At 44.4% G+C, this 16,523-nt stretch overlaps 1 protein-coding gene across 1 annotated transcript in view; it reads left to right on the forward strand.

Annotated features, from left to right (window-relative positions):
• The window catches only part of DHX35 (DEAH-box helicase 35), a 661,155-nt gene that overhangs the window by 89,865 nt on the left and 554,767 nt on the right, over window positions 1-16,523 (forward strand). Inside the window, exon 3 of the mRNA XM_078652154.1 lies at window positions 7,507-7,599. Coding sequence (XP_078508280.1) covers window positions 7,507-7,599 — 93 coding nt within the window. The remainder of the gene's footprint in view (window positions 1-7,506; window positions 7,600-16,523) is intronic.

Raw genomic sequence — 16,523 nt, forward strand, 5'->3', positions numbered from 1 at the left:
ACGACCATCAGTCACGCCGAAGTTCCAGGGGCTCCGCTCTCAGGCTCTAGAAATGTTTCCCTTGGATTTTCAGGAAAGCCTATTGTAAACGAGATATCTAAGCCAGTTACTCTAGAAGTAGGTCCATTGTCCCGTACTACTGATCTATTACTTACGAAGTCATGTCCAGAAAATCTGTTAGGTATTAAGACACTGAAAGAATTAGGTGCAGTCATATGTTGTTCCCCAGAGGGAATACGATTGTTTTTACGTGACTTCAAGGGTCACTATGTATTGCGAGATTTTGATCCGAGATTGTCTAATGTTCCGCAGCATCTATGGGCACAAGGTCCAACTGATGTTGGCTTCATGCAAATCACACCCCATCGTGTGACTCTCAAGCCAGGTGTAGTCCTGCCACGAATCAGACAGTACAGATTGCCACCTGAGGCTGTAGCAGCCTTATCCAAAATTATTGACGAGCTCATGGCTCAAGGAGTAGTTGTAGAAACTGACTCCAATGTATGTAATTCTCCGATCATTCCCGTCATGAAACGTACTGATCCCAATGCACCCCCAGTATATCGATTAGTGATTGACCTTCGAGAACTCAATAAATGTATTATTCCCCAGTACCCAGTTGTCCCAGATATTTCTTCCCTATTGACAGCCATTGATTCTGAAGCCTCATTTTTTACAGTCATAGATCTCAAGAACGCGTTTTTCAGTGTCCCCATTCATCCAGACAGCCAGTTTCTTTTCGGATTTTATTTAAATGGAAGAAGCTATATGTTCACACGAGCTCCTCAAGGTTTCACAGAAAGTCCTAGTATTTACAGTCAAGCACTTAAGAGACAACTAGACAACATTCACATGCCAACTGACACTGCCCTGCTCCAGTATGTCGATGATCTACTGATCACAGCCCGTTCTGAACGTGCTTGCGAGCGAGCATCACTTACAGTCTTGTATTTCCTTGCCGAGATGGGGCACAAGGTGTCCCCTTCGAAGCTTCAATTCTGTGTACAGCAAGTGATCTACTTAGGCCACTTACTGTCCAAGTGGGGTAGGCAGTTGACACCCGACCGTATCCAGTTAATAGCGAGTCTTCCTCAGCCCAAGACACAGAAGGAGGTACGTGCTTTTATTGGCCTTACTTCTTATTGTAGACAATGGATTCCTCAGTATGCATTTCTAGCTAAGCCACTGATACAGTTAACGACACAGGAGGCAGCCGTATCGACTGTCCTCCCTTGGACATCTGAACATACACTTAGTTTCAATGAGTTAAAGAAAGCTTTATGCCAAGCTCCAGTTCTAGCTACACCGAACTACAGTAAGCCTTTTACACTTTTCGTCACAGAACGTGAAGGTACAGCATTATCTGTTCTCACACAAGATCAAGCAGGACAGTACAAGCCTTGTGCTTATTTTTCGAGCACATTAGATCCTGTAGCCCAGGCTTTGCCTGCGTGCCTCAAGTCAGTTGCAGCCACAGCACTAGCTATCAGACAAAGTGATTCCATAGTATTAGGACACTCCCTGACAGTACAAGTTCCACACTCCGTGGAAGTTCTTTTAAACCGAACACAAACTCAGCACTTGACAATTGCACGTTTAACAGGTTATGAACTGACACTGTTCCAGCCACACATAGAAATCAGACGCTGCAACGTTCTAAATCCTGCTACACTGTTACCGTCAGTTAATTCAAATCCTGCCACACACGACTGTGTGGAAGTAGTTAATATTATGACTAAGCCAAGACAAGATTTGACAGATATTCCATTACCAGATCCCGACCTGACACTTTATGTGGATGGTTCATGTATGAGAACAAGTACAGGAGAACTAGTAGCCGCGTATGCAGTGACTACTGACACTGAAGTTATTGAGACACACCGTATTGACACCCTGTCTGCTCAAGCAGCAGAGCTAGTTGCTCTGACACAAGCCTGCATACACGCCAAGAACCTGAAAGTTAATGTTTACACAGATTCACGCTACGCATTTGGAGTCGTACACGACTTTGGAGTGCTCTGGCAGGAGAGAGGTTTCATGACTTCTCATGGAACCAAGATTCAGCATGGTCTCCTTATTCAAGCTCTGTTAGATGCCATACATTTACCGACATCTATTGCTATCATGAAGTGCAAAGCACATACGAAAGTTACAGACATTATTTCTCAAGGTAACGATCTAGCAGATCGCACAGCCAAGCTTACAGCACAGACTCCAGACATTTCAGTTAATCCGACACAGACACATACTCCAGACCCGACTACATGTATGACAGTTAAGGACCCTACTCAAGATGTCATAGATATCCAGTTACATGCTACTCCCGATGAAATCAAGAAATGGTCCGAACAAGGAGGGGTCCAGACAGATCAGGGATGGGTAACGAAGGGTAGAGCCACATGGTTTCTCCCCGACTCTATGGTTCAAGTCATTATCAATACCGCACATAGTCCAGCACATTTAGGAGAAAAAGCTATGTTAGACAGTATCCAGAACATTTGGTTCAACAAGCATTTACGAGCTGCAGCTAAACAGAAAGTCCGTACCTGTATGATATGTTGCCAGTTCAATCCAGGTAAAAGTGTCCCGGTGGAACAAGGTGGATTCCAGCCCCCTGACCACCCTTTTGAAGTCCTCCAGATGGATTATATTCAGATGGAGCGATGTCGAGGTTTCAAGTATGTCCTTGTAGTTGTATGCGCTTTGTCCAGGTGGACAGAGGCATATCCAGTCCCAGATTACACAGCCGCGACCACTGCCAAACAGTTGGTTCGTGAGTTCTTCCCCCGTTATGGACTCCCTAGAGTCGTATATTCTGATAACGGCCAGCCATTTTCATCTGAGTTGATGAAACATGTTTCCCTTTTGTTAGGGTACCAGTGGAAGTTCCATTGTGTACGCCATCCAGAAGCAGCCGGTCTCGTAGAGAGACATAACCAGACCCTGAAAATCCGCATTGCTAAAATATGTGAAGAGAAAGGTGTAGACTGGATAGTAGCTCTGCCAGTCGCTTTATTTTATATGCGCATGGTCGCACATTCCAGATCAGGTCTGTCCCCGTATGAGGTCGTATTCGGCCGCCCCCCTAATATGTGGGGTACACCTAGACCCCAAAGTATTACCGATGTTTCAAGTAATATGCTGACAGATTACCTAGCTTCCTTGATGTCTGCCCTACACTCTTGTCGTTCACAGGTTGCTGCCGCATTTCCAGACAATACCGAGGTGGCACCGCATGAAATCGTTCCCGGAAATCTGGTTCTTGTGAGGAACTTTGATCGTTCAAGTCCGCTGGAGCCTCGCTGGAAGGAACCCAGACAGGTCCTCCTGGCCACCCGTACTGCCGTCAAGTTGGAAGGCAGGAAGGGCTGGGTCCACCTGTCTCATGTGAAAAAGTTTTACGGATTAAAGACTGTTTCTAAGAACATTTCCAAGGATTTGAAAGACTGCCAAAGTACTATTCTTAAGGACTGTCCCGCAAAAGACAATGATACTAAACCCTCCCTGTAAGAGAAAACTCCGCAACAGGAGTATAAGCTAAAATTAAGGTCTAGTAAAATAAGTCAGCCAGTTTGATTGTCTAAGTCCTCCCCTAGGTGAAACGGTTAGACCGGTTTCTGACATGTATAAAATAGACCCCCATAGTGAGAGAGTTAGTCAAAACTCAATCCGATGTATCGTTTTTCTAAGTTTCATATTGTTTCTCAGCCTTATGACTACCTGCACCAGTTATGCATTTTATTTGTGTTTTCCAGTTTCTCATGTAAATAAGTCTTCTATTGTTACAGTAGAGCACACGTTTAGTGATCTGCCTCCTCATGAACTATCTTATCGTCTTGCTATGCGTAATAACTCCTTTATCCGCATGTTACATTATTCACACCAGACCAGCAATGCCACTAATTGTTGGGTGTGTGGTCGACTCCCCCCTTTCCAGACACCGAAGGGAGTTCTGCCACTCTTTCCTTATCCATTTTCTTATAATGGTTCGTGTGGAGCATGGTCCACGTTAACGTCATCCTCAACAGATATGTTTTTTCTTAACAGTACATGTTTTCCAGACAAACAAGGTCTTCCCCACAGAATAGGGTTAGATCTAGAAAATGAAGTTTATAACTTAGGTAATTATTCTTCGAATTTCATGGTCCTGAATGTTCAGTCTGATACTACTCCAGACTTACCTGCTATTTCAGTACTACCAGTTAAAGGCGAATTATGTGTCAGAAATAATGGTTCCGTACATGTAGGACATAGTGATTGTACTACTATTGTCAAGTATAGTGACAGTAGGAAATCTATTTTTAAAGCTTCACGTCATTCTTATTTTGTTTGTGGTCAGACCGCATATGTTCGTCTGCCCCTCGATTGGGAGGGAACATGTTACATTGCCTTCCTACTGCCACCAGTTTTCCTAGCCCCATCCGATTATCATAGAAACACACATCTAGTACATCTTAGACATAAAAGGGAGATCGAGTCCCCAATTGTCGATTATACTGAAACTGCTCTAGAACAGTATACAGATTTCAATAAAGGTTTCTTCTTCTTTATAGGCCCTGTCCAGAATAGTAAGTTAATCCGTAGATTAACCAGAACCCTTGAAGCAGTAGTGAATGAGACTACTTCTGCTCTAGGTAACTTAACTGAAGAGCAATCTGCTATGAGATTTGTCGTGCTCCAGAATCGTCTCGTCCTTGACGTCATACTGGCCGATAGGGGCGGGGCTTGTAGAGTCATCGGATCTAGTTGCTGCATTTTCATTCCAAATAACACGCCGTCTGTTTATTCAGCTATAACCAGACTCCATAAAATTGCCCATATGTTACACCAAGATCCAGGCACCTGGACATGGTCCGGTTGGTTCTGGAATATAATTTCCGCCTGGGGATGGAAAGTCTTGTCCTTTCTAGGTATTGCAGTAGCAATCATATTCAGTTGCTGCGTCTGTATACAATGTGGCCCTGCGATTTGTGGCATTTGTGCTACCTCTTGTATTCCTAGTCCCAAGTCCCGTTCTAAATCCCGTTCCAAGAAAATTCGAGACGAGCAAATGATACTGTATGAAATGATAGATGGTATCATGAATATTGATGTTTCCTGATGGAAACGTAGTGACAAGGAGGGAATGTGGAAAAGTAAATTTTGCCATGTTCTGTGTCCCTACGTGTTCCCCATCCTATGTTATATGTGCATGATTAATATGCATATGTATTCCCCATGTTTGATTAAAGACGCAATTACAGTTGTGTCCATCTCTAGTATGCCAGTTTCCAGTTCTCGTGAATACTACGAATATCAGGCCTATGTAAAGTTACGTTGCCACGTTTCTCAGTGTGCACGTTATTTCATTGTAAAGTCCCCGTTTCTAGGCCTCAAAAGGGCCTGGACACCAGATTCAGCTCCTGTCTCCTGAGCCCTCGCTGAGGAGCGATACAGCCCCCACCTGTATTCCTGACCCTTCACTTACTTCCTGCCTCACAGTGCCCGGTTCAGCCTGGCTCTGCCTACGAGTCTGCCAAGAGTATGTTATGATTCTAGTTATCAGTCCAGCCCTCCTTCTCTGCATTCCTAAGCTACTGAATCGCATCAATAGTTTCCGTCATCGTCTAGCCTTTACGTCTCCATGTAAGAGAAATACTGTATTTATGGTCATTTAATATTCTTCAACACGCACTATATGTAGAATAATGCATGCACCAGTCTTAGAGTCTGTTAGCCTTTACCCCGATAACTTTTGGATTCTATCAACATGTTCTCTAAACATCAGATACTAGATAGTGGTAGGTACATGTTGCCCTGACTCTCCAGACTTCAGTCTCTGCTCCTAGCACAGAGTTCATAGCCCCCAGCTTCTCCTAGTAACACGTCATTGTCAGTTTGCGCGCACCATTAGGTTAGAGGTCCCGGCTCCTTAGGTAGCCCCCTCCATGTTTCCGCCCCATTTATGACATATTCTGTTACGTTTACATCACATGTCTATGTACACGCCTCTTGTTACACCTACTTTCACCCTTATCTTTCGCGACTGCTATTGACCACACCCACTGCTCCGCCTACTGTATTCACTGTAATGCAATTGTTTTAGTATATATATGTTGTTCATTGTTATTAAAGTTAGCGCGCTCATCCCAGATCCTGCCCGACAGCTGTCGGGGCCCCCCTGTCGGGCCCTGCCATCCTATTTCTGTGCAGGTTGTCCTGTTCCTGTCCTTTATGCTGTATTAAACCTGCAACTCCTACTACCTCGAATCTTGACTCTTATTTATTGAGCTATCTGTTATTACTATGTCCAGTAAAACCTAGATCCGGTATTATTTATTTATATACCACAGCAGGACAGGATCTGTTGAGAGTGCCCATGGACGGGGCACCCTCTAAGACGCTGCACGCTTACTCCCTAAGACTTGTTACAGCCCTACCAGGCCCTTGGGGTCTGGCTGCTGGAAGCTAAGATACTTTTGATTGTATTCGAAGAGTCAGAGTGGACACTAGAGATAAGGTCTATTTATTAGTGAGCCTTCCCTGGATGCGGCCACCAGTGAATGGGGAATTGCCCTAATCACATTATGAGGAACGGGTGGGACTGGGACTTGCCAATGAAGCACCAGAGTCCCGACATCTAGGGGGAAGTGTATTGTTGTCTGTGAACCTTCCTTGGAAAGAGAAGATGTAGAAATAAAATATGTCTTTTGGTTATTAAAGTGGTATTTGACTGGACATTGATTTATTGCTGCTTCTGTGTGCTTTTTGAGTTATGAGCAGTGTTAACTAATCGATATCCACACCTGCCTCCTGCGTAAGCCATTGATTGCACCTTCACTTCTACCACTGAGAGAGTCAAGTGCAGAAGCGGTACACTGCTCAGTTTATCCAGGCAATCTGTTCCTGACAAGTAGATCTTTTGTAAATATGTGTAAGAATTACTGGCATTTATTTTTCAAATTTTTCCTAACCATTATGCCTTGTGTTGCAACCGTTTTCCACCCACATATTTGTCGGTTATATCAAATACCAGTCTAGCAAGTTTCCCACTGCTTATAAAGATAGGAGTTTACTCTATGGGTTAGCTTAGGTCATAAATTAGGAAGATTAGAATTTCTTTTGCTCTCAGTTATCTACATAACTTATACAAAAATCATACGTTTTCATGAAATTAAATGGTACTGTACATTCTTGTCAGAATATTCTCTTGAAACAACCATGATATGTCTTAAAAGGAGCTAAGTTCGTTGAATTGAGTGTGGCGATAATACAAGTAAAAATTATGTACCAATGAAATTATAGAAACTGTTCTGGATGTGAATATTTAAAATGCATAAGTTAAAGTATATTGTGAAGTTTCGGCTATTGAGACACACTTTATCTGTGACATACAAAGGAAAGATGGCTTGCTTTTCTAGTGAAGCACATGGACCTTGAAACAAAATGAAAATAGGAATTATTAACATCAACTTTCATTTGTGCGCTAATCACCTCTCTTTTCTTCCATGACTGTCTATTTTGCAGCTCAGGAATCATATCTTGTACTTGGTGGAAAACTTTCAGACTGTTGTGATTGTTGGTGAAACAGGATGTGGAAAGAGCACCCAGATTCCACAGGTGAGCATGGAATGGCATATCTATCTAACTGTAACATTGGAGGAGAGCCAATATTATTGATTGCATTATGGAGTTTTAATATATTGTACCTGGAATATGTATGGGGTGTTTAATCTTACAATGTAATTTGACCATGCTGCAAAACACTTTGGTATATTCATGTATGAAGACGCCTCAGTGACTAAGGAAAGATTCATGCAGAGGACACCTCCCTCAGAATCAATCATAAAAAAATACAGCTGCAACAGCTACTCTTACTACATCTTATTTTGAGTTTTGATATTCTGCTTGTGTGATAATTGCCTCATAAATGTACATTGGGTGTTACACACAATGTTGCTGCCCCCAGGATGTTATATTGGCTTAAAGGAACATCTGAGTGATAAACTTCCCTGCATGCTTTCATGGGAAGATTGTTTAAGAAGGGTAGTTAGTTAGAGGGTGCCTAATGAGGGTTGGTTGATTGTCAAATGGAGTGTTGCTGGCGTTTGCTCCTACCTTGTAAGGAATCTCCTTCTAGATTCCATCAAAGTTGGAAAGATTTAAGATTAATCTATTTTATTGTGTACTCAGATGACAAACTAAACTTCCTGGTGTGAGCAATGTAGTATCTACAGACATAAAAAATGACCAATTATGTTTTTAAAAATTAGAAACAAATAGGTATGCAGAAATTTATGATTTTTACCAGTCTCCAGCACACCTACTCCATATGCACATAACTCACACAGGACACCATACATCCAACTTCTTTTCAATCATGCACTTCAAAAACCATATGCAAATGTAAGCACTTTGTGTCCCTTCAAGGGTATGAAGATATATTTAAATTCTACATTACAAAACAACAGTCAAAATTCTAAGCCATAAATGAAGCAAATCACCTGATTCATGTATCATGTATTCCATACTTGTTTGTTTACATGGTATTGCATATACATAGTTCTATGTATATAGAGTCATCTGTAAAAATGTGGGCTTCATTGTCTCTATTCTTCGAACGTTAGCAAACTAATTTCCAATCAGGTCACCTAATTTAGTTATTTCATCTATGAGCCAACATGCTTTATTAATGACCAAACCAAACCAAACATGTGTACTTTAGGTTGTATACATCTGCAGTTTTAGTTTTATGAATGCATCTTTTCCAACCATACTGAGCTACCTCTAGCAATCTTGGTTGATTCCGGAATATAGGGCTTAGATCGAACACTTCGGCTGATAGTGACGCCACACTATGGAGCCCGTTTATATATTTTACTTTATTTAGTCCCTGGTCACTTAGTCTGCCTTACAACCTTTGAGGATGTGTAGCACTACAGTCGTTTTCAAAATCTGGCATTGCCAGCCCTTCCACATTCATAGACAATTGCAGTTTACACACAACCACTTTCTACTTGCCCCCACCCCAAGCCAATTCCACTTTATTCCTGACCCCACCACAAGCCAATTCCAGGAGCATCTTGTTCAAATTATTAAATATTTTCTCATTCAGGTTTACCTGTATGTTCACAGTAAAATATAGAAGTCTGAGTATGATAATGATTTTGAAAAGTGGCAGCCTGCCCATGGATGACAGGGCAATGTAGTCCATAATCGAATGAGTTCCTACATGCCTATCATTGTTTGCCCAGGTTGCCCGCTATAGTGTCTGTATTTTCGTGAAAAAGCTTGATTCTCATGTATTAAAAGTATATAGTGCTTCATTTTATTGACATTGTGGGAAGGTTTTCCTCATCTAGGGTGGGCAGGGGCATTAGGGGGAATAGACATTATTTGTCCTTTAATTTTATCCCACGTGTAATCCAAATCGATGAGGTATGAAGTTAAATCTACATTGGTTTTTCTGATTTAAAGGATCTTATCATCTCATTACAGTGAGATAGCTTGCATGTTGCTGTGGAAAGAACCTTATCTAGCCAAATCTTCTCTTTTAATCATTACGGCCCTGGTTTCAACGTCTAGGGCAAGCAAAAGAGACAACAGGGCAACCCTGTCTGGTACCCCTTTGTATCCGTCAAGCCTCTGAAATGATCTTGCTGTCCCAGACTTATGTTGCCTGGTCTGCCTATAGCAGCTTTACCTAAGTTCAAAATGTCTTTCAAATTCCATCTTTTCCATTAGTATGGACATGAATTCGTACTTTAAGGCGTCAAACTCATTTCCATATCAATAGCTGCTACTGATGATTACAATACACCTAGCAATGGGTCCCTGATTATGTGATAGTTTTTGTGTGTTTGGAAACTTATTCCTTCCAAGGATAAAACCTGATTGTTCATGGTGGATAAATTCTGGCAAAATGCTGGCTAATCTTTTAGGCAATATTTTTGCAAATATCTTATAATCTAAATTCAAAAAAGATAACAAGCAGCATGATCCCATCTCCAAGAGGTCTTTTCCCGGTTTCAGGAGTGTTATTACTGTCACCTCTTTCATAGTCTGTGTTACAGTTCCTGCTTTTTTCCTTGCTTGGCATATATCCTGCAGTCATGGAATAGCACACCTTGATAGTTGACATAAGACTCTTGCTGTAGATCATCAGTGTCCAGAGTGTTGCCACTGGCAACATCTTTTACAGCGGTATTCTCTTCAACAGTTAAGGGCATATCCATTTGCTCTTTTGCTCTGGGATTAATGATTAAATTCTTTAGGCATAGCTTATGCACATAGTGCCCTAGGGTATTTATTGAGTGCATTTAACATTGTCTGTACAGTGCAATGTAATGTTCTGGTAAGGACAAGTTAGTGTTGACCTGTGTTTTAGCTATAGTATTCTCAGGTTTGTGTATTGCAATAACTAGTGTTTGTGTTCTTCCATTATTGACCAGTCAGACAAGTAAGCTCACTGTTTTGCCAATTTCATTGTGTTTGGTTTGACTAGGTGCACCCTCTAGCGATGTAGTCCAAGTGTCTCTAGGTTTTTTTTTTCTCGTTTGTGGTAATTGGGCCCCCTTTTTAGGTCTCGGCTAGAAGCGCGTTCTCGCCAGAGAACTATAGTGATCGTTTCAGCTTCTAGCCAAGACCTAACGAGTGGAGACAAGAGTTGGCCGCGCGCACCATTAAGAAGCATGGCAGAGTCGCATTCTGACGCGCGCCTTGGGATTGGGTCGCGCGCGGCGGAATCCGACTCTGCCATGCGCCTTGGAAACCGAAACCTAAGAGCCGCGCAACGTGAGCTGTCTACGGTAGAAGCTCATGCGCGCGGCTCTTAGGTTTCGTTTTGACTTGTATTATTTTAGTTTCTGCTGCCTGAAAAGTTCTTTGTGTCGCCTGGATAACAATAGAAGCGCATATGTGGAGACGTTCAGAGGTCCTTCAAGGGCACCACCTCGACCTTAGAGAGCGGCGGTGACTCAGGGGTTGCAGAAATCAGAATCCGCCGTCGAAACTCAGGGAGTTACAATGCAATCGGACGGTTAATGTTCTACACGATAAGGTACAACGTTCTATGTACACAACCCCACCTGGAGCATAGATGTTGGCATTACTTAGTTCAGCCAAGGGCTTAGCTTCGGGGGGTGGGGGCAAAGGGTGGGTGGATTGTTTGGGGTGTTAACGTCCCCCCAATACATATAATTTCTGTTAAATAGTTGGCGCTGTACTAGTTGCCGAGTGCTGCTGTTGCAGCGCTTTCTCTGCATGCCTGGGGCGTGGTAAGACGGCCCTCCTCTGGGTGGTGAGGGAGAGCGCTTGACATAGGCTTTGGCTTTTGGGGGCACAGGCCCCGGCAGAAGCGAGTTTGCATTGGCTCTGTTGGAAACATGGAGCCTCAGCGGCGGTTGGCTTGATTCTGGCTCCTTGGAGGAGCCAACACCGGTTTTGTATGTGTAGGCCTCCGTAAATGCGACCTGTCTCTAGGGGCCGGTCCACGGGAGGCAGTTGTGCTCTGTCGGGACTTACATTAAATTGCATTCTGGGTTTGCCGCTAGCTTGGGGGAAGAATTAGGCTATATCTTTGGTTCTTGTGGCTTATTTTAACAAGAGCGGGTTGCTTAACACTCTTGTCTGGGAGTTGAATGACTTGGTTTACTTACTGGGAGTTTTCCGGTGTTGCTGGTTGGCCTGCTTGTGGGTTTCATCTGGTGCTCTGGCTCGGCCCCTTAGGATCTAGGCCGGTTTCTATCATTGGTTTTATGTAAGTTGGGAGACTCTGATTGGCTGTATTCTGGGTTACACACAGACAGCCACATACAGACAGCCACACACAGACACAGCCACACACAGACACAGCCACACACCGACAGCCACACACACAGACAGCCACACACACAGACAGCCACACACACACAGACAGCCACACACAGACAGCCACACACAGACAGCCACACACAGACAGCCACACACAGACAGCCACACACAGACAGCCACACACAGACCCAGCCACAGACACAGACACAGACAGCCACACATAGACACAGCCACAGACACAGACAGCCACACACAGACACAACCACAGACACAGACAGCCACACACAGACACAGACAGCCACACACACACACAGCCACAGACAGCCACACACAGACACAGCCACACACAGACACAGCCACACACAGACACAGCCGCAGACACAGACAGCCAGCCACACACAGACACAGCCACAGACAGACAGCCACACACAGACACAGCCACACCCAGACACAGCCACAGACAGCCACACACAGACACAACCACAGACACAGACGCAACCACAGACACAGACAGCCACACACAGACACAGCCACAGACACAGACACAGCCACAGACAGCCAGCCAGCCACACACAGACACAGCCACACACAGACACAGCCGCAGACACAGACAGCCAGCCACACACAGACACAGCCACAGACAGACAGCCACACACAGACACAGCCACACCCAGACACAGCCACACACAGACACAGCCACAGACACAGACAGCCAGCCAGCCACACACAGACACAGCCACACACAGACACAGCCACAGACACAGACAGACAGCCACACACAGACACAGCCACAGACACAGACAGACAGCCACACACAGACACAGCCACAGACACACCCAGACACAACCACAGACACAGAAACAGACAGCCACACACAGACACAGACAGCCACACACAGACACAACCACAGACACAGACAGCCACACACACAGACAGACACAGACACAGACACAACCACAGACACAGACAGCCACACACAGACACAGCCACAGACACAGACACAGCCACACACAGACACAGCCACAGACACAGACAGCCAGCCAGCCACACACAGACACAGCCACACACAGACACAGACACAGACAGACAGCCACACACAGCCACAGCCACAGACACAGACAGCCACACACAGACACAACCACAGACACAGACAGACAGCCACACACACACAACCACAGACACAGACAGACAGCCACACACACACACAACAACAACACACAAACACACAGACAGACAGCCACACACAGACACAGACACAGACAGCCACACACACAGACAGCCACAGACACAGACACAACCACAGACACAGACAGCCACACACAGACACAGCCACACACAGACACAGCCACAGACACAGACACAGCCACACACAGACACAGCCACACACAGACACAGCCACAGACACAGACAGCCAGCCACACACAGACACAGCCACACAGACACAGCCACAGACAGACAGCCACACACAGACACAGCCACAGACACAGACAGACAGCCACAGACACAGACACAACCACAGACTCAGACAGCCACACACAGACACAGCCACAGACACAGACACAGCCACACACAGACACAGCCACACACAGACACAGCCACAGACACAGACAGCCAGCCAGCCACACACAGACACAGCCACACACAGACACAGCCACAGACACAGACAGACAGCCACACACAGACACAGCCACAGCCACAGACACAGACAGACAGCCACACACAGACACAGCCACAGACACAGACAGCCACACACAGACACAGCCACACCCAGACACAGCCACAGACACAGACAGCCACACACAGACACAACCACAGACACAGACAGCCACACACACAGACAGCCACAGACACAGACACAACCACACACAGACACAGCCACAGACACAGACAGCCAGCCAGCCACACACAGACACAGCCACACACAGACACAGCCACAGACACAGACAGACAGCCACACACAGACACAGCCACAGACACAGACAGCCACACACAGACACAACCACACACAGACACAGCCACAGACACAGACAGACAGCCACACACACATTACCACAGACACAGACAGACAGCCACACACACACAACAACAACACACAAACACACAGCCACACACAGACAGACAGCCACACACAGACAGACAGCCACACACAGACAGACAGCCACACACAGACAGACAGCCACACACAGACAGACAGCCACACACAGACAGACAGCCACACACAGACAGCCACACACAGACAGACAGCCTCACACAGACAGACAGCCTCACACAGACAGACAGCCTCACACAGACAGACAGCCACACACAGACAGACAGCCACACACAGACAGACAGCCACACACAGACAGACAGCCACACACAGACAGACAGCCACACACAGACAGACAGCCACACACAGACAGCCAGCCACACACAGACAGCCAGCCACACACAGACAGCCACACACAGACAGCCACACACAGACAGCCACAGATAGCCACACACAGACACAGACAACCACACACACACAGCCTTACTACCACACACACAACCACACACACACACACACACACACATAACCACACACAACCAGACACACACAACCACACATCCAACCACACACACAACCACACCGTCAGAACACTTTCACCAGGCACAGACACCATCAGTCGTCAGTGTACAGGTTCACCGGGCACAAACACCACCAGCCGTCATTGCACGCTTTTACCAGGCACACACCACTAGACGTCAGTGCATGCTTTCACCAGGCACACACACCACCAGCCGTCAGTGCACGCTTTCACCAGGCACACACACCACCAGCCGGCAGTGCACACTTCCACCAGGCGCACACACACCACCAGCCATCAATTGTTAACGCATCCACAATTAACTATTGTAGCAATCGCAGTATGGCGCACTTTACTTTTAAACATAATTATCTAAAGCGCAGCATGCCACCATTGCTCCAAAAATAATGACACATTTTTTTTGGCCTATAATTTATGGACTTTTTATTTTTTGTTTTAAAAAAAATGTTTTTATTGAATAAAACAGTGGCAGTTATGAGAATAATCATATATTAATATCACTTGCAATCTGCAAAACGTAGGCAGTCGAATAATTCTCAAGACATTAGTCATATATTACACTTCTCAACTGACTGTTCGGGTCCATCTATGCATTGCATCGCTAGATCTCTCCATCTTCGTCATCTGAACTATCCATGTCGTCCTCTGGCAGCAATTCGCATATATCTCCCCTGAAAGTATTTCAAGGTGCCCAGATTTTATTCCATTTACGCGGGCTTCCCCTGGTAGCTATTTATAGACTTTTGTTGCTGTTGGTGTTGCAATATTTAGCAGTGCCAATAGCTCAAACTTAATTAACCCGAGACCTATTGCATTGTAAATGCTTGTCTGCATTTGTTATTGTTTCATGTGCTTGATCCTTCAGTGTGCCTTCTAATTTTAGCACTTTAGTTTCCACTATTTTCTTCCCTCCATGTGTCATATCAGCACATGTACCCGTTACTATCTCCTTGAATGCCTCTCATTTTGTAAGAGGGCTCCTGACTGTCCATGCATGTTCAGAAAATAATTTTGTGATTACATTTGTGGGTGCATCTCTATTAGGTTCATCAATTAAGTGAGTCAACTATAACCACCACATTAGGATCCTCACTATGTATCTACCCCATTGCATGGGGAACCTTATGTCCAACCAACTATGCCCATATCAAACTTAACTAAGTGTGTGTAGAAAACATCTTGTATCAAAGACGCAGATGAGGTATTGAGTGAGCAGTGTTGCCTTTGTTTCCTTTCCAACGGTGCCACTTATCAAACCAACTCCTTTTATGAAATCCTTTTGTGTGCCATCTGGTTTTAGTCCTGCTGCCCCCTAAAAACTAACTGCCACCTCCATTCACATATTATCAACCCTGTTTCTAATGGGGAATTAGCTGGTTAACTAAAACATTGTGGATATTAACCTTATTACCAAGTACTGGATGTCTCTTGAGAGGTGCACACCCTGTACATATGAATCACTACCTGATCCGACTGTTGATCCTGATTGTGCAGAATCTGTATCATATTCAGAGTTCTTAGCGCAACTATTTGCAGTTACCTATCAGCTTGAAGCTCTAATCATTTGGATGCAGCTATTTGCTCTGAATTTGATGTTGGTTCAGTTATATTAGTTTGTTTGGTTCTGTTTCCACTCTTTTATGTTTTTATGTGTTGTGGACTGGAGTCAGGCAGTGTTTTACTATTGTAGGTAAGAGCCCAGGGAAGCCCTGGACTGCTAGAAGCACAGCTGTTGGGCATTAAGCCTTTAGAAACTCAATAACGTTTTAGCTTCTTTTTTTTATATAAACAGTATTCAACATACACATTTATTGGTCAATAGATAACCTCATTTATCATGAACAATTAACGTAAAAAAATACATCAGTAAACATTCGTAATCAATGTTGCACAAAAACACATGAAAATATTATCACATCATATTTTCAATTCATGTTAGTTTGTAATAACCACAACTCAATGATTGTTATTCAAAATTAATATCCAACGTCCCAATGCATTTCGGGTTACATAATGAACCCTTCGTCAGGGGATTAATAATATGCAATCAAAGGTACAGTATTTCATAGGTTGATGGTCTCTTGAAGTGTAGGTTCAACAGGATCTAAAAAAACAGCAACATACCAAACTGTATTGTGTTCTCACATATATACAACAATACAT

This window comes from Lissotriton helveticus, chromosome 7, assembly GCF_964261635.1.
Source record: "Lissotriton helveticus chromosome 7, aLisHel1.1, whole genome shotgun sequence".
Classification (NCBI taxonomy): domain Eukaryota; kingdom Metazoa; phylum Chordata; class Amphibia; order Caudata; family Salamandridae; genus Lissotriton; species Lissotriton helveticus.